This window comes from Tachypleus tridentatus, chromosome 4 (assembly GCF_004210375.1).
Source record: "Tachypleus tridentatus isolate NWPU-2018 chromosome 4, ASM421037v1, whole genome shotgun sequence".
In the NCBI taxonomy this organism is placed as follows: Eukaryota; Metazoa; Arthropoda; class Merostomata; order Xiphosura; family Limulidae; genus Tachypleus; species Tachypleus tridentatus.
In genome coordinates this window covers 48,264,569-48,291,953 of record NC_134828.1, presented here as the reverse complement: position 1 = coordinate 48,291,953, position 27,385 = coordinate 48,264,569, and the positions used below count along the sequence as shown (strand labels likewise).

Sequence of the window (27,385 nt, the reverse complement as noted above, 5' to 3'; positions counted from 1 at the left end):
GAGGTACAAAGGAACCTGCAGAGCAGGAAATGATTAGATGATGTGCATGATGCGAGATAAATGTACATGTGGTTAACAAGCCAGTATAAGCTATATCCACTTTAGAATAATGGAATCAGGGACATTAAAATGTGATGTGTTTGATGTGAAAATACTTGGAAAAGGTGACAATTAGCAGAAGAATATGAGAGATGAAACACTGAAAAGGGAAGTTCTCCAATGAATAAACAAATAGGAACAACAACAACAAAAAAGGAGCAGTGTGAGCTACATAACAACAGAGAGCCCAAACAAGACATAAGAGGTGATCTGAATTGGAATGAGGATAAAAATGAGAAATAGATAAGAGGGAAATAGGAATGAAAGCAAATCTGGCCTCATATGTGGCTGAAGTTTTGGGCAGGAAAAACCTACTCAGGTATAGGCCCAGTGATAAAATGTGTGACAGACATCAACAAAGACCAAATGTGAGTGTTGATGTTATTGTGCCAAGAGGAGTAAGAAAAGTTCTTGCAGAATTGGCACAAAGGAAGGAAGTGTGAGAGCATGAAGGATAATATTGAGGTTCCAGTCAGAGAGGGTAGTAGGATGTGGGGGAAGCTAAAGGCAGAAGGAATGAAACAAAAGAGTGAGTACAAGAGAAGTGAAGACATAGTTAAAATCTTTTGACATGGAGAGTGACTGATCTTACTAGCAACAGTGGATATTGATAACTCCCTTGTCAAAAAGCCAGGTTAGGAAGGAAATAAGGTGTGAGAGAGTAAGAAAGGATGAAGGAAAATCATGACATGAAAAATAATGATGGCAGACATACTGCTTACATTGGTAAAGAAGGGAATGATATAGCATTCCTGACTCATATTTTCTAAGAGGGGAAGATAAATAGGAGATGTCAGTAGGAGGGACACAGAAGTGAAAACACGGATTGAAATAACCAAAGTAAAGCTACCAACAGGGCTCGACATGGAATGGTTTGTATGTTGATAATAACATGAGGAAGGAGACAAATGTAAAGTTGTTGGTTCATCAAATCCTGACTAAGGGCATTAATAGCTACAGACAAATAATCAGGAATAGGGGACCTAAATCTAGGAAGCTTGAAATTCAGGGAATGGTGATGTATCCAGTTGTGGAGTACTCCGCTGTGAACACAGCCAATTATTCTTTTCAACTCTGTTGTTACAATAAAGTCTGAGATGATTTCACTTTAAAAATTTGCCACTATACACTCTTTATCTCTCAACTCATGATCACACAGTCCGGAATGTATTCATACCCCAACAAAAGCCTAGAACATTTCACGCAATACTAGATTTGAATGCAATATTGCTCAATTATCCAATTAGAAACTCAGAAGTTCTATCATTATGATACAATAATCTTAATATTGAAACCAATCACTAATTCATAACAATTGGACTGCACAACATATGATTTGTATGAAGTTACTTAACCATAACATATTGTTTCTAAAAAAACTAAATATAACACCTGTACTATATAAAGTATCAAAATCATGATGCTCACATGAAACATAAATTGAAAGATTCACGTATATTTAACAGTATTCCACACCATATTCTTGTCCTTATTTTTTCTAATTCTTGTATTCACTGTTAAACTATTTTATCTTTCATTTAATTCTAGTTGCTGTTTCTTTCTGTATTTCTTTTATCCTGTTTAATATTCTCACAACTATTACTTCTTTTACAAATATTTTTTTTTTATATATTAAATCAGCTTTTAAATTTCTATAAAAATGCACAAACCATATTTTCATACAATCTTTTATGAAAGCTACTTGCAACTTACTCAAGATTTTCTGTTTTACTTTGTTGAATTTATTCTAAAAATTCTCAGTTATTCCTTATATTTCCATTCACACTTAGTTCTAGTACTTTTATATGCTATTTTTCTTGCTTTTTTTTTTTTACTTTTTTAATGCTGGTGAGTGTAACATTTAACCTTGTTTTCCAAACGTTTCCTCTTCATTTTCCTTCCCTTTAACAACATATTTTTCTAACTTTGACAAACTACTACTTATTTCCCTCTCCCCTGTCATCAGCATATAATTTGTAATGATTTAATGTTTCTTTTAATTTGTGGCTGCTTAATTATACTACATGTTCATGCCATTCATTTTTCTCAAAACTGTCCCCAAACAAGTGGATGCAACTGAGTAGGTTCTATTCTAAAATATACTCTATAATCCACTGAATGAAAGTAACTAGTGCTACTTTTTATACTTCATATTAGAGTGAATGTAATACATAAAAGTTTATTCTGTATGAAGGATGAACCTAAAGAAAATAAAAAAGTGTTAAACTTCTATACATCACTTAAGTACATAAGTAAATTGGATGTAGTCCATGCAATTAATTTTAAAATTTTGAAGATTTGTTCTTATTATGACAGGAAATGACAAAGAATGGATTTAGTTTGCTTGGAATTAAGCACAAAGCTACACAATGGTCTATCTGAGCTCTACCCATGATAGGCATTGAAACCCGATTTCTAGCAGTGTGAGTCTATAGACATACTGTTGTGCCACTGGAGGGGGTCATTAAGGATGGATAGAATATAGTAGAGTTAATCCAGCTTGGTGGTGGTGGGACAGGCAATCATCTGCAAATCTTCTATAACCACTTAATACTTTATCAACTAATTTTACTTATGACAGATTCTTTTGACAATATCAAACTCCTACTAGAAGGATATGTACTTATTCTACTTACAAATATTACTTTAAACTTCTTTGACATATAGCAGATCATATCAAGACATATAATTTAATTTAAATAATAAAACAAGTATAGAAGTAATTGGTATTATACCTTAATCACTGTCCATTTGATAGCCCTACCATCTGCAGCAACAGAGCAGAAATTCATGTTACCATCGAGATCATCATTTATCCACTTCACCTGAGAAAAGATGTGTTAAACTAATATCATACATACACAAGAAAGAAAAAGTGAGAAATAACCACAGTTCTTTATATTTAAAAACAAATACCTATTTTCAAACACCTATTGAAAATTTGTGCAAACAATTTGAAATTTCTTCATAATATATAATCAGGTATAAAAAGCTTTCCATATCTTGCAAGATAATGTAAAATATTAAAAAAGATTGTTGTCATTTTCTTCATTAATGCCATTTTGTTTAAAATATTTAATTAATTAGGCAAGAATTTTACACTTTTCTACACTAAAAGTATTTCAGATAAATACTTATCTCTTAACACATATTACCTAGAATAGCTTTTCTTGATTAGTGCTGCCCTCTATCAGTGCAATTTTCACTTGCTACTTGCCTTGATGCTCCCATGTATCCCCGTGCACTATGGCTACACTTTAGCATGCTAAAATCCTCCACCAATAAGAGTATAACACGCCTTTCCAGTGAAGTTGACTCCCTCTAGTACTTAGGGCACTCTTATCACTTCAAGATTACACAAAAATAAAATGGAATTGGAGAGGATGGGTAGGAAATGTGAAAAGTGATAAATATATATTAGAAATGTATTTTTGGTGTATGAAAGTGTTATCTTTTGATATTGTACCTTACCTTTCCTCACATAATAGCTAGAATCCCCTACTGAAATGGTGGAAGGACTAGTAAAAAGGCTACCCAGATGAACACTCTTTAGCTCAACGAGAACCCTTGTAATGTGACACCTGAAGTATATGGTTATGCTCATGGGATACCACACCATATTTGTATACTCAGTCAAAGGGAGAATCAGACTACAACCAGGCAATATATGGTATTTGGCTGCAATCCACAGTAGAAAAGAGTCCTAATCATCTTATCTTAAAACTAGGAAGCAGAAATGATAAACAATTTCCCTTCAAACAACTCGGCCAGGACACGGGTGCAAACCCTGTACACAACCAATATCAAACCACATGGGAACCCAATGTCAAGGTAATGATAGGAAGGGAGAATGCAAATATAGTAGGTCAAATCCAGTTCAAAACCAAGCAACATCAGGAATTTTCACCCATTCTGTAGTAAGAGAAGAGTCCCTACTAATAACATTTATAAGGATTTATGTTGGCTGGTCCTAAGCTAATCCAACATCAGACCACCCAGGAAATAGCATCTAAGCAGCAGCAGGATGGGGAAAGCCCGTTTGATGTGTAAACTTCATATGATGGATTCATCCACTGGGAGACAGAGTTTAATAATGTGGTGGGAAGTCCATAGAAATGGAAATCAGGTGTATTTTTACTTCTTGCTTTTGAAGTTCATATGTTATATTGCTTGATAAGCCTATAGAGTGCACAATTCTTCACAAGATTAATTACATGATCACATTTAGTTGTATCAAAACAATCCAAATTGCCACTTTAAGTCACCTCAGGTGATGTCATTTTACTGTTTACTGACTGATGGCAGAAAAAACACTACTGTATAATGGTGCAAATATTTAAAACCAGTGACCCCTCCAGGCAGTCTTAGGCCCCCTTTCAGGAAAATTATAACGTGGTAACGCAAAAATGATGAGGCACAAAACAGTGGGAGCAAATTGTATAATGAAGTAAATGCAGGGTGCAGCATTAACAGGGAAGAACAAAAGAAACAATGGTTAAGAATCTTACATGATGTGTGAAAATTAAAATATTATTATGTAGAAAGTTATTTTGTCCTCCTCAACTTCAGCTTCAAAATTTGTGAAGTGTGGCAAAATGTGTAGCAGGAATGGAAGAAGACAAATACAACAATGTGGACCACAACACATGATGGATGATATGACATTGCTCTTTTTCTTAATGCATTTTCAACCTGAACAGTGGCTTTTGAATACATAATAGCTGTCATGATCACAGCAGGCAATAACTTCCCAAATGCTGGTAATAGTGAGTGATTTTGTACTCACATTAGGAGAAAAAGGTATTCATGTTAAACACCTTTCAATGTGACGTACGTACATCGTAAATGGATTACATAATCTCAACTTTCCTTCCAAAAATAAAATTAGCGGATGAAATCTTTTGAAATTTGAAAGAACTTTCCTCAAAACATGTAGTTTCAGAAAAAATATTTAATTTTGATTTTATTGAACAATTTCTAGTAAACATTCCTTATTAAATACAGTTATTTGTAGTCAGACTCTGAAAAGTTTATGTGCAAGGTGATTTTTCATCTTAAGTATAAAAATACTTTTTTTTATTTTACAGTTTTCAAATTTAATTTCCATAACCTCTAGAACCTTCTAAGTGAACATGAAAAGGTTTTAAAAGGAAATGTTAATATTTTATTTTCCATTATCTCTCCACATCACTAACTGTAGCTACTATCATCAATGTATAGTGCAACAAAATGTTTGTTTTTGATTTTCACACAAAGCTACACAAAAGCTATCTGTCCTAGCCATCCCTAATTTTGCAGTGTAAGACTAGAGAGAAGACAGCTAGTCATCACCACCCACCTCCAACTCTTAGGCTACTCTTTTACCAATGAATGGTGGAATTGACCATCACATTATAAAGCCCACATGACTGAAGGAGCTAGCATGTTTGGTGTGGTGGGGATTCAAACCCACGACCCTCAGATTACAAGTTGAGTGTCTTAACCACCGGGTCGCAATGAAATGTTTAAAATTAAGAAATGGAAATATGTATCTATCTTTTGATTCTTTGTCAAATAATCTTGAAATATCTTCTCTTCACATATAGCAGTAAAGATAGTACTAAAGATAGTAGTACTGTCTGTTGTATGAATTTACATAATTTACATCCAGGGTAATGATTCTCCAGCTCGTTTTTAATGCTTTATTTTCTCTTTTTGATTTTTACTTTAAACTCTTTATGTCAAAGCATGTCAACAGGTGCCTGTGTATCATCAGTAAATATCTCTTAGCATTGACAAAGTGTTTTTCCCCACCTTAGCCTATATAAGCCTTGTAGAGCAAGACAAAGTTTGGGTTATACTTAGAAAGTTATTAAACTTTTCCAGTATTAATTTTAAAACAGGAATAATACATAATTAAATAAAATATAAAAGTAAAACCTAAACATGATTTAACCATTTTCCAAACTAACATATATATATATATAAAAGTGAGACACAAAATAACTAAGTGTTAATTATGACAAACCTCCAACAATGGTTTAATGAGCTTGTGAACAAGTAATGCATACCAGTTTTAAAATAACCATGTCAAAGAAGATAATGATGTGTTTGCATGTGAATGTAGAAAGAGCATTTCCACAAGAAGGTGTGTCCTACTCCGACTGACAGAAGTATTTGCTTCACGATATGTAATCATGCAGTAGTGCAATTTCAACTGATTCATGTGAATTTTATGCAAAAGTCTTCACAAAGTTGGTGGTATGCAAGTACCTTAGGAAAATTAATGCATATTTAAGAGGAAAATAGATTTCTGTGTATGGGGGAAAGTGATCATGTCAAAATAAAAATTAATAAAAAAAATGTATATTGAACTTTTACGTTACAAGTTAGTTGCAAGTGTTTTCATAATAAAATGATGTACACATATATATTTCACACTAACTATTACTGAGTCACATGTGTTATTCAAGACATTTTATGTACATGTAATTCTTACCTCCCACACTGGATCTGTATGTTTGATCATAAAATCTGTAGTCATGCAAACAGGTTTGTTCTTCTTTTCTTTTAGGTTAAATATGGAAATAGATCCATCACACATTCCAACAACAAGGAAATGTGGCCTCTGAGGATGAAAGTCCACACTGTATACTCCAGTATCTGTTTCATATATCCGCTCTGGATGAGATGGACTTTTCAGAGAATACAAACAAATTTCTCCCTGCGTTTGTTGAAGGTAGTCATCTGCAGGGCAAAACAAAGACTGATGGAAATATCCAAATTTTTAAAACAATCACAACTGATGAAGCCCTTCTTGTGTTTGTACTAAGCTTATATCCTTATGGTTATGGAAAAAAAGTGATCATATCTGTCCTTTGAATGAAATACATTTTGTAAATTTAAAAAAAAATCAATTTTAATCTTGCTTTGTGTTTGTTGTATGTAACTACAGATATAAAAAGTTATAAGTAATTAAATCCATTACTAATATATGTTGAAAACAGTTATCTGTAGAAAATCCTCCAGAACTGAACTTAAGAAAGAAAATAATTCTGAGAAAAAGTATTCCTATGTTTGGTGAGTGAAGTAAACTGTAGGAAAAAACGTATTGGAGATAAATGTTCCCATGTTGGTTGAGATAATCAGCAGTAGGACAAAATACAACTGAAGAAAACTTTCTGTTTTTTTTATGGTAATCATCTGTAAAACAAAACAGAACTGGGGAAAACTGTCCTTTCTGTTATAGATAACCAAACTCTAGGGAAAAACAGTACTAAAGAAAATTCTTAACCTCTGCTCATTCAAGACAATCAACTGCTGTAGAAGTGAATGGAACTAAATAACTGTTTCTGTGTTAGCTAAATGTTGTAAAAAATAATTTACTAAATAAATTTATATCTCTGTTGAAGGTAATTATTAGTTGAAATAATCAGCTCTGCCTCTGAGATTTTTAAAGATATGTGTGTAAGAAAACTAACAAATTAAAATATATTTAATTGTGAAAAAGAAGAGACAAAATATGCTTTTTTCTAACTTAAAAGTATTTCTGGGATACATGTACAATATTGGAGATAATAATAAAAACAGTGAATAAAATGAGCATAAAATGCAAATATTAAGGGATTGTTTCTTTCAAAAGTATGAAAATAAAATGCACCAAAGTATACTCACATGTTTATAACTTACACTGTGAGACAGCACCACACCAGCACATAGATAATAAAAGTATAAACAATCACACCATTCCCAACAGTAGTGGTATGAATATATTTATGAGTTTCAGGACAGAACAAACATGGAATAGAAATCAAATTTTTAGCTGATAAAGACTACTACATTAAACAAACTGAGGCAAAATTTCATATTACAGTGGAAGCTGTGTGAAAACTATATGGCATTTGAAATGCATTAGTACTGTTAGTAATAGAAATTATATAATTTTCCTATGTTGAAAATGTATTTCTGACAGGTACTTACTTCCTTTCACATAAATAGCTATTCTCATTTGGTGCTGTCCTCTATAAGGAAAAAAATTTATTTTGCCTACCACAAGCCTTGAATCTTCCACATCTGGAATTGACTCATTCCAACATGATGCATGTGACTTCCTATATTCAATTCTCCCAAACTATCACTTCCAGTTTTGGATGAAAATGGAAGTACTAGTTTTCAGCAGGGATGAAGGGTGGAAAGTGTGAGAGGAGGTAAGTGCCTATCAGAAGTATATTTTCAGTATAAAAAAATTATAATTTCTGATGCTGTACATTACCTTTTCTCACATAAATAGCTAGATTCCACACGAATCAGATGGGAGGACTGGTGTGAGAGAAATAGGCATTCTTGGAAAGCATTCAAAGTACACTCCCAAAGAAATCTTCTGATCATATGTGGGAGACTGAATCACTTCTGAAACAGGCATACTCTTCATCCATTTGGGAAAGATATCAAACACATGGGCAAAAAATTGAAGGAATGTGCATAAAAGGGAAGGAACTATGGAAGAATCATGATCCAAACCATATATTATATATTAAAGTTATGAAACTCAATCCCAAAAAAACATAAAAGTGGATAAGATTAAAGGATGTGCCCCTAAGTGCACAGTGGGAAAGACATGATGGACTGTACATTGCAATTCATTAGTAGGATAGGTAAAGAACAAAACATTGCTTGACATGGAAAAAGAATAAAGATGACAAGATCTTGAAATAAAAAAAAACTATATATTGAATATATCATGACAAATACCCAACATGACACTGAAAGCACAAGAGATGCCCCAGAAATGGAACAGTAGAGAAATAGATCTCACTGTAAGTCCCTACTGGTAGTAGAAGGGAAACAAAGAGCAGTGTTCCACTCAAAAATTTCCCAAAAGGAAAGAAACTATGTGTGGAGGGTTGGTTGGTTTGGTGTTTTATGGCACAAAGCAGCTAGGCTATCTTTGACAAATATCTGGTAAAAAGTTAAAATTAAAGTAAATTTAGTAAAATTCATAAAAGGAAATTAAAGTAAAACAAACCAAAGTTAAAAAAATATATAAATAATTTAAAAACCAATGTTTACATCTTGTCTATAGCAGTAAGAGAAAAACTATAGTAATGCAAGTTGTAAAGGACTTTCTGAAGCATAATCACAATTATCATAACTCGTCAGGGTATTTCAAACAGCAGTGTTAGTCACCTGAAATTGGCCCCTCCAATCCAGGTTGAGTTATTTGATGTTACGGTCACTTTCTAATTTCAAATCAAACTAGATCAACTTTGATTCATAAAAGGGAATCACATTAAAAAAGGTCTAATGTATAAATTAAAATACTTAAATAACATTAAAAAGATTAATAGCCTTTAAAAAACTAAAAACATTTCCAAGGTGGACAGTGTCATCATCATCAATAACATTGTCTAACGTTATGCATAAATCTTGGGACAGAATATGTAAAAAATGGCGCCATCATTCAGAGTCAAGACAGTAAAATGTGGTTCATTGTGACCTGAGTGTTAAACAGACAAACACATTGGTGCATCAGTCCCAGATAAAAGAAAACAGTGAGTTAAAAAGCTATGATCAATGCGTAGTCTAGTTAGAACAACCCCTCTTTCCAATCCTTATGGAAGCAGACAGCCAAAGTCCAATACACGGTTTTGTGTGTGTTTGTGTGTTTTTCTTATAGCAAAGCCACATTGGGCTATCTGCTGAGCCCACCGAGGGGAATCGAACCCCTGATTTTAGCATTGCAAATCCGCAGACTTACCGTTGTACTAGCGGGTGGCACAAGGTTTTATTTGGAAAAGCTTGTTTTCACATTGCTCACTCTAAGTCAACTGCCAACTGGCATGGAGCTGAACCTTGAATACAGTACCACAGTCCATACATGGAACAGATACAGATGTGATATTGGCAGAGCAGATAGATTTAGCTGTGGGTGTTGGCAAGCTCATTCCCACAAATACCAATGTGGCATGGTATCCATAAAAACTGGATAGAAGTAGATGTTAAAAAAAATGGGCCAGTCAGTTTTGAATATTGGTGAGAACAAGGTGTGAACTAATGTGAAGCAATTCCAAGGCCAGTAGAGAAATAAGTGAGAAAGTATAAATAGTGCAGTTTGAGTACTGCTTAGCTTCTATGTGATCCAGGGGAAGGAAAATGGCATACAGTTCAGCAGTGAACACAGACATTGTAGAGGGGATTCTGTGTGCAACAAGTGAGCCACAACAAACCATGGCAGAGTCCACACAGTCACCAGATTTCGAACCATCTGTATAAATAGAAATGGTAGGATAGTTCGAAAGATGTTCAGCAAATAACAGACAGTATTTCCAATCAAAAGTGTCTGCTTTTCTCAGATGACTTAAAGATAAGTCACATTTGGGGACTGTAAGAAGCCATGGTGGGATGGTCTGACCAGTGGATACAGCAGTGTTATCCAAGGACAAATCCAATTCATCCAATTGTGCCTGGATATGAAGGCCAAAAGGAGAAATGGGAGATCGTCTGTTCTGAAAAAGTATGGACCACTGAGAAAGGAAAACACAACCCGAGGTAGGATGCTTTGGTAAGGAACAAAGTCTCGAAGCAGAGGTGCAAAGAAGGTTCATGAGACTCTATGTATAAGCTCTGAATTAGGGAAGGGTGGAAAGCCCCAGTGCAGAGCCAAAGTCCTTGATGATGAATGGGGTCCAGCATCTTTAAGGCCGAGGTCCTCACAGAGCCACAGACCAGTGACCCATAGTTGAGTTTCGATCAAATAAGAGCACAATATATCATTAGCATAGAGGATCGATCTGCTCCCCATGTGGTGGAAGAGAAGACATGGAGGATATTCAGTGCTCATGTACAATTGACCCGTAATTGCTTGATTTGTGGTATAAAGGTCAGCTTACCTTCAAAGATAAGCCCCAAAAACTTTGTCTCAGGGACCACAGGCAGTACAACTTCACCAATACTGAATTCAGGATCAGGGTGAATACCCCATTGGAGGCAGAAGTGCATGCAAACAGTTTTAGAGAGAGAGAAGTCAAAACCTCTTGCTGTGGTCCACTTCAGTAAATGATTGAGGGCAGTCTCTAGCTGCTGCTCAATATACCTCATTTACAACGTCTGACCTGAGATGTGAAAGTTGTTGATATAGAGCTTGTTTGCAACAGTAAGAAGAAGTTGTTCAGTGATGGCATTAATCTTCATACTGAAAAGAAGAACTGCAAGAGAAGCAGTCTGAGTTCCACCAGTGTAAAAGGAGGATTACAGTCATGGAGACAATCAGCTAGAAAGGAAAGAAGTGATCTCTCTGCCCGAGTCTTTATGGCTAAGAAGGTGGTGGAAGAAACAGAAGTGCTAGATACCTGGCAAAAGCTTTCACCTAGAATATAGGCAATGCTCCGGGCATCAGCTACTTCCTGGCCATCAAAGGGCAAGATCAACAGGGGGACAGAATTATATTGCCCACTGACCTTTCGATTCTTGTCCAATATAACTTTGGAACTGGTGGTAGAAGATATGCTGGTTGTGAACTTAATCCAAGATTCCTTCTGGCTTTGACGTCTTACCCACCGAGCCTACTAGAAAGAGATGCGGTTTGAGAGTGTGGGATACCTATGAAAAGTATCTCAGGCCTGTTTTTGAGCCTTCCATGCTATGTGGCAGGGAGAATTCCACCACAGACTAAGATATCTTGGAAAGCATGTTGAGGTTTTAGGAATACACTAAGCAGCTGCTTGTATAATACAGTTAGTTACTGCTGCCACACAGTCGTCTTTTGATGGCTTACAGACAATGACAGGATCAAGTTCTGCAAGAGCAGTGAAAGAGTGGCAACAACAGGGTGGGCACATGCTAATCAACCAATGGTGCCACCCCTCCATGCACTCATCCATCACACAGCCTGTCATTTCTGTACAAAGAAAACTGCTGAAAGGTGACTGTATTGGCAGGTTTCAGAAATGTTTCCTGTATGGAAAGACATACAGGATGGTAGAAAGCAATCAATGCTTTGATGTCATCCAGATTAGAATGTAAACCTCGACAGTTCCATTGTATCAAGGTGGCCATTTTTATATATGTGTAGGCAAATTCAGTGGAGAACCCTTCTGTTTACAACCACATCTTTTTTCTTTACTCTCTTTCTTTGAAGGTCTGTCGACTTCCATGGATCCTGTCCTGGGTCAAATGGGAAAAATCTTTGCTTTTGGAAGAAAATTCCAACAACTGAGGACATGAACGAATGATCATTTTGCATCTTGGGGTGGGAGAAGAAAATGTACTCAAGGAAATGCCTGTACCCAGAACTAAAGGAAGTGGATCTTGGGATTTGCTGGAATGTATGTGAGAGATAGGTGTTGAAGTTGATTAATCAACGTTTTTACCATGAAGGTCAAAAGACGTTTCATTTGTTTTGAGAACGAATTTTTTTAAGGCACAGAGAGATCCGTTTGCACTCCCACAGTAGTAGTGGAATGATGTACAGCAGTATACGTCTGAAATGAAGTGGTGGACAGTAACTTTTGAGCCTTAGAGTAAATTATGTTATGAATCATTTTCAAATGCTGCACTTCTTTTTCTTCCAACCATTTAGTGCAAGAACAAAAGTAGGAGAGGTGACAGCAATTGCAACTGATGCAATGAGGGTCTGTTTCACATCCATAAGCATTTTGGTCGTTGCCACCGCAATGAGTACATGTCAAGGAACCATGACATGACATCTTCGAGTGACCAATCCACTGATACTGGAAACATCTGAGAGGGTTTGGAATGTATGGCCATACTCTGCAATTAAGATAACCTGCCTTGATGTCAGAATTAGAGCACTGGTTGGCATCATAATTCTAACTTTGCGAGGAGAAACCAGCTAAAATCTTTGACTCAAGAATGTTCTTCAAATCCCTCTTAACAATAACTCCTCATGATGAATTCAAAGTAGCATGAGGCATAACCTCAAAAGGTATATACCCATTGACTTTGAATGCAAGAGGAGTTCACTGTGTTGAGATGTGGATGTATCCACCAATATGTCACCAGATTGATGAGCCAACAAGTCCCTCTAGCCCCTTCTGAATGAAAAAGGGAAACATTTGCTCTAAAAATTTGTCTGAAAGAGAATGTAGGATAAGAAAATGAGGTACAACAGGTGTTACAGATGTTGAAGATTGCTGCTCATAATCTTCAAGACATGGTCGATTACCTGAGGACTGTTTTTTTCACTATTTAAGTTTTTATTTGGAGGATCCATAATAAAAAAGGGAAATTTCAGTGCCCACTGGCCCCACCCAAGATGGAGCCCTACAAGGGCGCATTATAATGTCAAACAAAAACACTGCAGCAATGCCAAGTTTTTGTGAACACTTGGTTGACAAGTGGACCAGCTGATTCACCCAAGGGAAGCCATCCAAAGGCTGCCCATCTACAGGAATTCAAAGCCAAAGTTGTGTGTTAGGGTTGGACCTTCAATCACCATAATCCTCTCCTCCCATTCTTGGGTCACCATGCACAGAAACTGGGTGGGTGGATGTTTAAATCCCAGAGGAGGTAAAATAAAAAACAGAACCTTCCCTAAGAGGTCCCCTCACCACCTACAGGAATTCACACTGAGGGGATGTGTGGAGGGAAAGAATAGAAAATGGCAACTCCTCCAACAAGGAGAGAAGAAGGAAGAGGTATCCTAAATATAGGTGAAACATCCAAGAAAGGAAGTGGAAGGTAAACTTTATCTGTAGGAGAATAAGTTGAGTAAAACAAAACTGAAAACCTAGGTAGGGGAGAAAATGGAAAGTACTAACAGTGATCCCATTAACATAAAACCAAAAAGAAAATCTGCTTGATGTTGAGCTAAGGCAAAAAGAATTAAAGCATGCATATGGTGAGGCTTGTTAGTACCCAATCTCAAAAGATATGAAAAGATCATAAAGAAATAATGTCAGAAGGGAATATACTGTGAAACATGTCTAGATAAAAAAACATGAGAGGCCTGAAATGCAATCCAATGCAAAAACTGAAAATTTGGGCCATTTGAAATGGGTTCAGATTCTACAGGTAGAATACTGGGAGCAGGTAGGGTAGACACCAGCTCACAGCATTCCATACAAATGTATAAAGTATAAATTAAACATAATGAATGTGATGAAATTAATAGACACATATTAAGCCTAAACTGACAAGATACTGAACTTAAGTAGCAATTATCGTCAAGTAGAACTACAAGTAAGTAAAAAATAACAGATACCTGTTAAGCCTAATCAAACAATGGAAGACAGAACTCTCACATAAAAATCTTAACCTAACCTTAAGTAACATAACAAAAATGAAATAAACAGGAATTTATAAAATAAAATAAGTGTGTATGAAAAATAACCTATGTATAAACATGATATATTGAAGAAAATATATTTAAATGAATTATTAATATCCTAGTCAGATTTATTACAGGTAATCCTAAAATAACAGTGGTATAGGATAGCACATACAACTAAGCCTAATTTCTAAGTTGAAATGAACTATGAATATCAACTAAGCTAGCAAAACATATAAGCCTCAAATTGCTATCTGTAATATTATAAAAAGTATTCACAAACCATAACAATATACCATCATTTATTTCCAAAGGTAGCAGACCACGTGTCAAAATGTGTGGGCCCCGACAACCATCAGCTCCTTGTATGATTAATGTCCCAATGAAGTAAAGCTGAAAATTATCCTGCAGAGTACCACAACCTGAAGCCAGTGTAAAGGTGCAAATAGAACAAATAACTTCTGAGGTGGTAATACAGAATTTATAATGCAAACTGAATAATAAAATACAATTGTACTGGCAGAAACAAAGAAAAAGTGTTTATAAGGAAGCAAGAAATTCCATAAGAATCAGTTCATTCCAGATGTGGGAGATTCAAAACTAGTGGCATGTGTAAAACATTTTTTTTGCATATAGAGGGCATCACTGAATGAGATCAGCTATTTATATGAGTGGAGATAACATACGATATCAGAATGTCAAGTTTGAAAGCCAAACCTTTTCTGTTACAACATTAAGTAACTCAGAGTATGCTCTTTAAACGATACACAATAATTCAGTTGCAATATTGCCAGCTGTTGTGAAAATTATCTCTGGAACAGTAAGACAAACATTGGCATGAAGGGGCATCTGCGAATATCTATCTGCTAAAAACAGCTAATTAGGAAAGACAGTTAAACAAAAAGGCTATAAAGGGCATTAGAGTTGAAACAATGGTGTGAGCCAAGTTGATAGGAGTGTTTTTTTTCAAATTCAAGATATTTGTTTAATGGTAAAGAAAAAACTTAACAAAGTTGACATAAAGTATATATAATAGAGTAGAATATGTATACATATGAGTAGCATCTCAGAAAATTATATTGGAGATCTAAAGAAAATTTATGACACCCTGACTGCTGACGAATTGTTCCACAACAGGCAGTTGCTGTCCATTCTACAAAATTTCATCATGAATACTCTGCCTAAACAATCTATCAAAGAATGGTCAGAACATATTTGATAAAAGAATATGTGAAAGGAAACATACCCTAGTATAATATTTGCAACTATGGCTTGATCTATGTAAGATCCTGATATGAATATTAATAAGGTATATGAGCTAATATGGAAACTGAGAAACCCAGTTGAAAACTAAATACCTTGCTTGAGCCAAGGTGAGAAATACAGGACACCTGGAATAACTATAATTCCTGCACTGTTAACAAAAAAGCAAATAGTGTTCTACTTTAAGCAAAAACAATATACAAGTGAATTGTACAGCTTATTCATTTTTTTATTTTTCCCTAATAAAGTACTGTACCAGTGACAAACTGATGATTCAGTTTTTAGTTTTTGATTCCCATGTTTTAACAATTACTTCCAATACTATAATACTATACTGTATATCAACCTAGAAGGAGCACTTGAATATTCATACAGGTCTAAATATTTTAAATCTCAGTGTAATTATATATCACTAGTATGACCAGAAGGTATTTAAATGAAACTCATAAAGGCTCAACTCTGTGAACAATTTCAAGTCTTTTACACTCATGTAAGTATTGGAAGTTATGTTCCTCAGCTTTAAAATTAAAAAATCAAAAATAACCTTTGACCCATTCAATGCTATGAAATTTTACTTTTTCTACTTAGATTTACATAGTTTGCCCCAGAATAAAAGATTGATATCATGAAACTATTTTCAACAAGTACACAACAAAAACATTATAGTTATTATGTAAGCATATATGTGTGTGTGTGAATATGCATATATTCTTTACATCTTATTTCTCTTTGTTTTTATTCTAATTTTCCCTCAGAATACAAGAAAACAAACATACATGATCCATGACCGACAACAAATAAGTCTGGGTAACGAGGGTTCCAGGAAAGAGAGGTGACAGACAATTTTTTTGTCTGAACAACTGAGAAATACCATAAAGGCAGTAGCATTCCTTCAAAATCTTTAAACTCATCAGATGGATCCTCCCAATACTTGAAGTCTAAAATACACATGGTGAAAAAAAAAATAGAAAATTTTTGTAAACAAATGTATAAATGTAAGTTAATTTTATTCAATGTCAGTACATATATGAACATTTTAAACTTTTATTGAAATATGTCATGTATCTTGTGACTTTTTTTGTTACAATCACTTAATTTAATATCTTGGCTACTTACACAGCTTTAACCTTATAACTGAAATACATATTGTATAGAATGTATTTTACAATACCTTTATTTTCAAATTACAAACCCAACATATCTTTATGTGGTAACTTTGGGTGCAGTTTACAGAACAGCCTTAACAAAAGGTTTTAGACATGTAAGAATGTGTATTGGTTTGTGTGGACTTGAGCAAAGCTACACAAGCACTATCCGTGTTAGCCATCCCTAAATTAGCAGTATAAGACTAGAGGGAAGGCAACTAGTCATCACCACTCAAAACATGCTCGCCCTTTAAACCACAGAGTCATTTAGTGTTGTGGTCATTATCACTATTTGTTGGTAAAAGAGTAGCCCAGTATGTTCGGGTGGCTAGTGCACTCAACTCATGTGTATTGAAGTTGACTGAATAAGCCATGATTGTTATTAGTGTGAGGAGTGACATCATTGTTTCTTATTTACTGAAAAATTCAAATGAAGTGCAATTTCTGTGAGTTTAGATGAGGTCTGCAAAATAAATTGTGCAAGTTTCTACACTATGTTGTAAATAAAGTATGTTTGTGTTCTTTTCTCAAATGGATCTTGTAGTTAAATACCAACCATTAAGGTCAAACCCTCTATTTCTATTATTTTGTTTTTTGTTTCTGTATGTTCATTGGCATTACAAGAATGATTACTTTCACAGACTACCACAATTATAAAAATAACATTAGTACAGACTTACCCTGTGTAATCTCATCATACGTATTCTGACTGACCATTCTTTTAACAATTTTAGAGACTCTTTCAACTTTATTTAATTCATTTACCTAAAAGTTAAAGAGCAAAAGAACATATGAACCTAAATCATAATACATGTTTTACACTATAAATGCAACTAATCTTTACTGTTAACAATTATTTTATTTAATATGTATTCCTAAATCACTAACACTATATCATGTCCCAATACACCTGATGTACTATAACAACAAACTGAAAGTTATATCTACAAGATAGACAAGCATATACTCATAGAAATTAGCATTTTTGTATAATGTCAAAAACCACTGAAGGGTATTACAGAGCTACTTATAAATTAAGATTAAAACCATGACAGTTTAACTATAAATTATAAGGTAAATAAAACTGGGTCTCAAATGTTAAACATTTCTATAAAAAGTCTAGAATAATGTTAAGAGTATTTTATTTATATTTAGCTAAATAAGTTCAGTAGAAACAGCTACAGAACAACAAGAGTTGGCATTATTTTTGGTATTTTCAACCTCGTTTATGCTTTTTAAGATATGCTGTGGCTTATAATTATTTCTCTTCAAATTTGAAGTTACCATAAATATCACTTCTTCATCTCTTTTTACTAGATGTCACTAAAATCAAACAAAGTGAAGTTCACAAGTTTGGACTTTTACAAAAAAACTATTATTTTTCCTACTCTAAAAATAGATTTTAAATAGATACTTATCTCTATTCACTAAATAGCTTTCCTTGATTGTGCAGCCCTCTATAGGTAATAGACAAATGTCTATAGAAAATATATTTTCAGCATAAGAAAATACTAACTTCAATATGATGACTAACTTCTACTCACAAAATAGCTAAAATACCACACTGGACAGGTGGAGGAACCAGTGTGAAAGTTACCTAGATAAGACCCCTTTCAAAAGCATCTGAAAAGTACCCAAGGAGTGTGCCATCTTAATGTAAAAGAAACACATCACATCTGAACCAGGTGTATTTTTCGACCTTGATGAATGAATGTGTCACAAAATGGGCAGTGAAGAGCCACATCCAAAAAGAAAAAGTGTATGTTGTGTAATGTGACTAGAGTGCATAAGAATACAAGTGGAAAGTCAAATCCAGTCCAAAACCAGTAGTCACAAGATGGGATTAATAGGCCCACAATAGGAGAAGGGTCTTCTACAAGTCATCTCAGACCCAGGAACCATAAAGGCAGAAGAAATTCCACTCCAATACAATTAACACCTCTAACCTCTAAGGACTGTCATCTGGATAAAGGAAGAAATGCAATGTAGGGATCAACTCCAGTCCAAAACCATGCATCATTATGAATGTACCATCCAGCCACATTACGAGGAGGGTCCCAGTCCACTTACATGTGAGGACTTACGTCAACTGGTCTGGCTCCAGTCAACATGAATTGCCCAATAAGTGACATTCACCTGACAGTAAAAAGAAGGGTTTTTAGTAAGAGGGATGAAATGTATAATATATGAATGTAATTTAAAAATCTGGTCTACACCAAACAGCAACTAGAATAGTACATCAGACCCATGGTAGGAGAATAGTTATAGCATCTACAGCAGCAGAATGCCACCTCCCTGCTATCACTGAGTGGAATTAAATACACCCAGGAGAATGCCTTAATGGTACACCACCCTAGCAAATAGAAGCTGGTAAGCAGTAAGGACTCCCTTACTTCACTTGAAGAAAGGAGGGAATGCACTGGAGTGTCAAGAGGAAAGCAACACCAGAAATAGTGCAATGGATGACCATGAAACCATATTTTGAAAAATAGACCACACCCAAGTAATACAAACAAGGAGATAGTAGGGTTGTGCAGCAATCCCTTTATGCTTTACTTTTGGCTTGTCCTCAAGTGTAAAATCTGGAACTAATATGTTTATGAAGAAAGAAATTGCAAGGAAGAACGTATTAGAAGTTTTGTGAAACATCTCGACTCTGGGTGTTATTGGTCAAGGTGTGGGTCAAGGCAGATGAAAGGATCAAATCAGAAGGGAAGAGAAAAATGTGGCAAAAATAGGAAAAACAAAGGTAGAGACCAATGCAGCTCTATAACTGGCAATGGTCAAAACAGAAAGACTATTGTTGAAAAGTCAGATACAAACTTTAGAAAGATGAGGGATGGAAAGTGAGGAAGATGTTAAATCCCAACAGAGAGACCAACAGTAAAGCATCACTAATGTTGGTACACTGGGATGGAAGAGAAATAAACAGAGTGGGAAAGAAAATATATTACCTGTGTGGAAAGTCTGGAACCTCTCTCTATCAGGGACCGGACAATAGCTACAGGTGAAGCTGGCATGTGGGGATAGAGAGATGAAGCACCACTTAATGACACTGATAAAAGAGGGAAGGAGAGAGAGGATGAGGTAATGGCAGAAATAAATAAAAAGGGAGAAGTACTGAGAATAAAAGTTGAGTTGGCCAGATTGAAGCTGTCAAAAGGAAACAATGCAGAATGGTTTGAACAATGAATAGTGCCATGGAAAGAAGATGGATGAGCAGTTTAGACTAGAAAGATCTATAACAGGACACCAAGCCCTGGTCTTCTTATGGATCTCCAAAAATGAGAGGAGAAACCTGGAAGAGTAGAAACTACTGGTTTTGTAGCAACCGTAAGGAGAACATCCTAAACCTCTGCAGAAAAGACACTGAAAGGAAAGAAGATCTTTAGTGGTTAGAAAGAGAAAAAGATGACAGGAAAGAAAAAGAAAGAAAACAAAGGGAGGTTGTTTCTGATAAAACTAAAAAATTCATGGTTCTGTGGTAAATAATTCCAAAATATCCACAAAAAAGAATCAGTCTGATCCATACTAGACCCAATCCCATGAGACAATCACCAGTATTGATGGCAACATGTGAGTTGGCAGTGAACAATAGTATGCTGTGCAGAAGTGACTCACTTGGAAGAAACAGGTAATGGAGGGGAAGAAGGTGGGCAGGATAGAGAGACAGAAGCAGGGTGCAAAACAATTAGTCAATGAGAAGAGGAAATTACATAAGTGGACAAATTGCACTTTCAACTCAATGGAGTTTCACAGACAAAAGATGTATGAAAGAAAGTTAACAAAGAATAGTTGTTGTTGTTTTCAATTAAGCACAAAGCTACACAATGGGTTATCTGTGCTCTGCCCACCTCGGATATCGAAACCCGGATTTTAGCATTGTAAGTCCACAGACATACTGCTGAGCCACTGGGGGGCAACAAAGAAAAGATGTTAAACACAAATAAAGGTAGGAAACTTGTAAAAAGTGCAAAAATGAATTAGAAGCCACACTCGATATGGGGAAAAATTAATCCAAATGTTATATACCATAGTATGACCCCCCAAATGCTATTGCCAAATGAAATTTTCAGTGTGGTCCCTGATATCAGGTAAAGGAAGAAGAACAAAATATTCTGCTGTAGGTGCATCAGTCAATAGTAAAGTGGATGATCTATCATTTTTTATTTCAATTTGTTCACTAGGAAACAAAACCTTACGTGTGTCCTATGATACAATCAAATTTACAAACCTGAATATCAATATTTAGTGATTCTTTCTTTACTTTCTCTTCATCCTTTTTACTAACTGGTGTTCCAGATTTTTTTTCTTTGGCTTTTTCCTATAATAGCATTATTATATTATTCAGTGCCATACAGTGTTGAGAAATAGTCTGAGAAAATGTTAAAAACACCAATTATTTTTTAAAGAAATATATGGTATACAATCAGTAATAGCGTTTCAGATTTTAGGAATAATAAAGATTGCTCAAACTGCTTTAATGAATATAAAATTCTTACATGTTCTTTTTTTTTTGGAACAGATAATGATAAGAAAGTTTTTTAAAAACAATAAGTTAATCTTTAAAAAGTTATCAGAATTTTACAATTTAAACATTTACATTTTTTTAAATACTACAACATCAGGATGTGAATTTCTCACATTTTGGCTTTTAATAAGAATATTATTAGCTGCTCAGGTAAAAAGTTTTGTACCTGTTTTACAAAGTCAGTTTGGTATGAATCATAAATGTCCCACTGAGTAACACTGGCAGAGAATGTTATTTGTGGAGGTGGTTGAGTCTGGAAGCCTCTCTCCTGTTACAGCAAAGGCAATTATTTGTTAAAATCAACTATCTCAAAACTGATTAACAAAACTACCTGCTAAATAAACTACATTGTGTTTTTAAACCCCAGGGCAGACTAAAGAAAAACTTCTTTCCATTCAAAGATTGAATGAACCACGAAAATTACTTGTGGTCAGGCATAAGTGTTAATACTTGGATTGTAAACAATAATAAGTAGGATCAACAGTCAGAAGACATAATGATGAATCAATGAGCACTTAAGACTTCAGAAATTCAAATGCCAAACAAGTATCAAAATATAAACTGTGCTGTAACAACAGCCCACCAATTACTCAATACTTCAAGATCTTTCCCAGACAACAGAATAAGAGAAATAAATTAATTTATGATTATTATTATTTTTGATAGTTCCAACTTTCCAGCAGTCAAAATAACATCATTATGATTTCTCACTATAATCTTTCACTGATTCAAAGTTGTTTATTTTAATCGATTGGTGTTCACAACTCACAAAAATAAACAAGAATAAAGTTTCTGATTATTATTATTATTTTCAATTATTAAAACTACCTCACAATTTAAAATATGGTAATTATGTTTCTGTGTTTTTAAGCACAAAGCCAGACAAGATGCTGTGCTTTCAACCGCAACTATCAAAACCCAGTATGTAGCAATTTTTTCTTTTACTTGAATGTAACCAAATGGCATGCTTGACAGTTAATTGATTAACAAGTTCCACTACTTGTTCAACTCTAGTCATATATCATATGACAAGTTGATGCAAACGGTGCATGTTGTGAGTTTTTCTTGTAGCAAAGATACTTTGGGCCATCTGCTGTAGCCACTGAAGGGAATCAAACTCCTGATTTTAGTATTGTAAATCTCTAGACTTACCACTTTCCCAGTGGGAAACAGTGTAAATGGCAATAAAAATTTTGTTTTAACTTTATCAACATAAAAACTTACACTTTTTTCAAGCTAGTAAACATAAACTCTTTAAGAAACCTGTGAATACAAAGAAGGGTTTTAGAAGATCTACCTTGAAAATAAATAAACCATATAATTCTATCAGTACATAGATATTATGGTATTAAAAGCGTCACGTAGAAGACCTGATAACACTATATAACAAAATGTTTACTTTTTCTTGTTCCTGGGCAGAAAGTGTTATATCCCAATTGCTTATGCCTAAAGTAAATGGAAAAGACCTATTTTTCTCTTCAAACTTTCCTTTTGTGACCTGAATTATGAAATTTTCAAATTTACCCATTTTCCAGAACATTCCAGGTAGATTCAGTGCTGAGTAGCTAATAGAGAATTTTCTTGAATTTACAAGAATTTTCAAGAACTTTCTAGAATGTTGTCAAAGCCTCAAAGCTGTACTGCTCCATAATGGGAATAAATATCCATCTCCTTCCCTGGCTCATTAGGTGAACCTCAAAGAGGAATACAACAGCATCAAGATCTTGCTAGAAGCCTTGAAGTATGATGAGTATGGTTGGGAGGTTACTGGAGACTTCAAAATGGTGGCACTCCTGATTGGTCTCCAAGGAGGCTTTACCAAGTTTCCCTGTTATCTTTGCCTTTGGGACAGCAGGGACACTGCAGTGCACTACAACAGAAAGCACTGGCCACAATGCACCGAGTTCTCTGTGGGGAGGCACAATGTAAAGTGTGAGCCACTAGTGGACCTCCAGAAGGTGTTCCCACCACTGCACATAAAATTGGGTCTTATGAAACAAATTGTCACAGCTCTTGATAAGGAGTCTGCAGCCTTCAAGTATCTTTGAGACTAATTCCCAAGATGTCTAAGGCAAAAGTCAAAAAGCTGGTGTTTTCATTGGATCACAAATAAAGAAGATCCTGGAGTGCACAGAATTCCCCAAGAAGCTCAGTAGGAAAGAAAAAAAGATTGGGGCTGCTTTGTCACAGTGGTTCAGGACTTCTTGGGCAATCACAAGGCCAAATATTATGTGGAACTGGTTAAGGCTCAAGTGAAGAACTACAGCAAAATGGGCTGCAGGATGTCCCTGAAAAGACATATCCTTGACGCTCATCTTGATAAATTCAAGGAAAATGTGGAAGCATACTCGGAGGAGCAAGGTGAGTGCTTCCACCATGATATACTGGACTTTGAATACTACTAGCAAAGAGCTAAGAAAGAAAACATGATGGAAGACTATATTTGGGGACTTGTACATGATAGTGATATATATTACAGTCACAAATCTCGAAAAACTACTCACTTATAAACATTTTTGTTCATTTTTGTATAAATTTAGTGTAAATACATGTAAATCTTGACTTATATGTTGTTTTATTCAGACCTTATGTAAATGAAAACGTGCAAATATGCCTGCTTTTAACATAAAAAATAGGTAAATTTCTAACTTTCATTATCCAGGTCACAAAAGCAAAGTCGGAAGAGAATAATGGCCATTTTCAATACTTTTACAACATAAGCAATTAAAAAATAACACATATTATCCAGGAACAAAATATGTGTTACATGGTGTAATAGACATGATCTAAGTTGTGTAATTACTTCTAAAATTTAATTAAAAATCAGTTGGACTTTAAGACATGGTTTAATCTATGTGAATTGAAGTGAAAGCATAATAATTGATTGCCCATAATATTAAGTATTAATTTTATGTAAAAGACATACCAAATTTTAAAGGTAAAACATTACAACATGTATATCTGAAAAAATGTAAATAAAAAAGAATAAAATGAATATGTGTTTGAAACCGCATCTTGTTTTATGATACCACCTTTCATGTTATGCATTTAGACTAATACCATGAATACAGGTATTTGCAAAGGATTCTGATGTTTATTTTGTTAGGACCATTACCAAATGTTCAGTTGGACCATTTTCACTGAAATAGCAAATGATTATCAAAAGTGATTGTGACATATTTACAAAGAGATCTACTTATTATGCTTGTCAAAAATAACTACAGTCAAAGTTGTGCTTTTAATGTGAACTATTCGATTACTATCATGTACAGCCATTGTTCATTATGATGTAAATGATGCACTATAACATGTACATTATCATATCTTCAGATATTAAAAGTCAGATATCTGACTTTTAAAAAGGTCAAAGGACCCACTACCTCTAGAACACAAAAATATTCCTTATATCCATATGCCACTTCATCTAATTTTCATCATTGTTTTATTTTACTGTCAGTGCTAACAAAGGTTAAAAACCAACATATCAGATCTTATAACATATTTCCAGTGGTTTAAAGTCCATAAGCTTCTGCGCTAACTACCAGTCAAGCAATGCTTTCCTGAATGCATCTGAGAAGAGTGATTTTTTACTCTGATTTTCATCTTCCATATGGTAATACTCCAAGACTCCTTGTACAGAACACACAGGTATGTAATCACCATAATAAAGGTTCAAAGGAACTGAATAGTAAAAAGTAAACATGGCTGACTGTTTACCAGCAAAATGAAAGATTAGAGTAACCAGTGATAAAAAAAAATCCATTGTATTCTCACCAATGTACAAGAATAAAATAAAAAACAAAAATGCTTTTTAGGACCCAAAGATAAATGGCAAAACAAGGGACAGCATGTTTTAACATAAGGTATTCAGCTGTCTCTAAACCAGTAAAGAGCAAGCAGCTGTAAATGTCATCATACTCTTGAGGTCTGTTCTTTCTGTCTCTCAGGTGACATTCTAAAAACATCCCAAAGATGTTCAGTTGAATCAAGTTGATGATAATTGCCTGGCAAGAAGGATTTTGGTCTTTATAAATCTTAGTTTTTATCAATGCTATACTCAAAGCTGAAAGTACCAAAATTGATATTGTTATTTTTTTTAGTGACCAATCCAAAAATTGAATCATACACAATTAGAATTGTCTTCCTTTTTATGTGACTGTGTAAGCTAGCTTCACATTCAAGGTACAATAGAAATATCCCCATGCATTACAAAATAACATCTGTGACTACTTAGCACATAACCTATTCTAAATTTATCTGGGTAAGAATTAAAAGAATATAAGAGATTTGTTTTAAATATATTCAACAACAGAATTATTTTTCTTTTCCACATTCTTTTGTAAAGTTAATTGAAACATGATCTGATTTTTATTAACCCTACATACATGTCTAAATATGTCTGACCTCAAATTAACTGTCACAAATAGTTGGCCATTGGAGTATTTTATAGTGGCAGACACATTCCCATTAAACTACTGCATTTGATAGACTCTGATGACAAATGTCTTTGAGTAGCCAGTTAAAATAACAGCTTTTCATAATAATGTGGGATATGAATATACCATGTGTTATTACTATTTGTAGTATTTGCAATATTTGTTCTGATTTCATTGCTAATTCTCAGTGTGTGCAGGTTTCAAAAAACACATTGTAAAAAAAAAACACAAAAACATTAAGGCAATCTTGTTTTAAGTTACCTCTGTTTGTTTATTGTTTTTTAAAGTATATAAAACCTATTAGCATTCCTAGGAGAACATTAAGTAATATAACATGCTGTGTAAAATGGCTGACAACAGTGTCCTTCAACAATTGTTCAGGTGATATGCCTACAGGTTATAACCCGATATATTATGTAGTAAAAATGAAGAGTGACATGTAACTCTGGGTAAATGCAAGGTTTCCTGTGTCTAAGAAAGGTTGAATTTGGACAGTGTTGTACATGGTTTCAAATGGAAAGCAGATTCAATAAAAGCAATAATCCAAGGTAATTATATTCACAAGTACACACACTGCATTTGTATACCAATATCATGATAAAGACTGTTCATTTTTCTTTCCACTATGTGTTAACTTTATTTATCTAATACAGAATTTATTCATTTAGAGAAAGATTCACTAATACTCCATACCTGATATATTGATAGAGTTTCCTGTTATCAAGCAGACCTACTTAATATAGCTCTACATTTAATTCAGTTTTACTGGATATACTAAAAATTACTCTTGGCTGGAAAATCATCTACTATTATGCCCCTTTAGAAATTGAACTATTTTTACTCATTTTCTTACAAACCATGATGAGACTACATGTCTATTTGTACAACTCAAACATTCAACTGTCACATCACAGGGTCAATCTATTTTTCAAAAACATGAAAATGAAATATAACACAAGTGAGTGTGAGGAATCATCCTTCACCCAGTGGCGACTCAGATTTTGATAATAAGTCAACCTCGTCATAGCATATTATAAATATGTTTAGCATTGAAGACCAGAAAAAATTGCTCATAACTGCTTCATGTATCATATGTACTTTTCTGTGTAACATATTAGAGATTACTTTCATAGACCAACACTACAATATTCCTATAATTACTAATTAAACCATACAGAATATGTTGTAACTGATAACATAAATCTCAAAGTGAAAAATTACTAGATGCATGGTATATGCAAATAAGTAAAACTCCTCTAAAGCTAAAATGTTTTTGTAAATACTGTATAAATTTGAACTCTTATTTCTTTATCATGTCTCATCACAAAAGGATTTTTTTAAATTTTAATTATCAATTTATCTGTGGACTTTTAATACATGAAATAAAGGTGTTCTATTGTGTACATATGCATATTATGTGTTTTAAACCTTATTGTATTAATAAACAAAAGTTCCACAACTTGTTATTTCTGCTAACATGTGAAATTTCAACTTGAGATACAAGTCCAGAATGTTCTTTTGATTTAGCTATCTACTGTTCTTTGTCACTCTCCTATAGAACACCTTTTGTCTTTTCATAGCTACCAGGTTACCCATAGTGTGTGAAAGTTAATTGTCAAGTTTTTATATATGTATGGGCCAGATT

General features: G+C 34.3%; 1 protein-coding gene across 6 annotated transcripts in view; it reads right to left on the bottom strand.

Moving 5' to 3' along the window:
- LOC143249079 (dynein intermediate chain 2, ciliary-like) overlaps nt 1-27,385 on the bottom strand; it is a 100,069-nt gene that overhangs the window by 32,822 nt on the left and 39,862 nt on the right. For all 6 annotated transcript variants that reach the window (XR_013027507.1, XM_076498287.1, XM_076498289.1 and 3 more), the window contains 6 exons: nt 21,471-21,572; nt 21,008-21,097; nt 17,454-17,538; nt 16,405-16,566; nt 6,578-6,825; nt 2,835-2,924 (listed from right to left, as the gene is read on the bottom strand). Coding sequence is in view for 5 of the 6 variants with exons in the window: in XM_076498287.1 (XP_076354402.1) it covers nt 2,835-2,924; nt 6,578-6,825; nt 16,405-16,566; nt 17,454-17,538; nt 21,008-21,097; nt 21,471-21,572 (777 nt within the window). In the remaining variant the exon portion in view is untranslated. The remainder of the gene's footprint in view (nt 1-2,834; nt 2,925-6,577; nt 6,826-16,404; nt 16,567-17,453; nt 17,539-21,007; nt 21,098-21,470; nt 21,573-27,385) is intronic.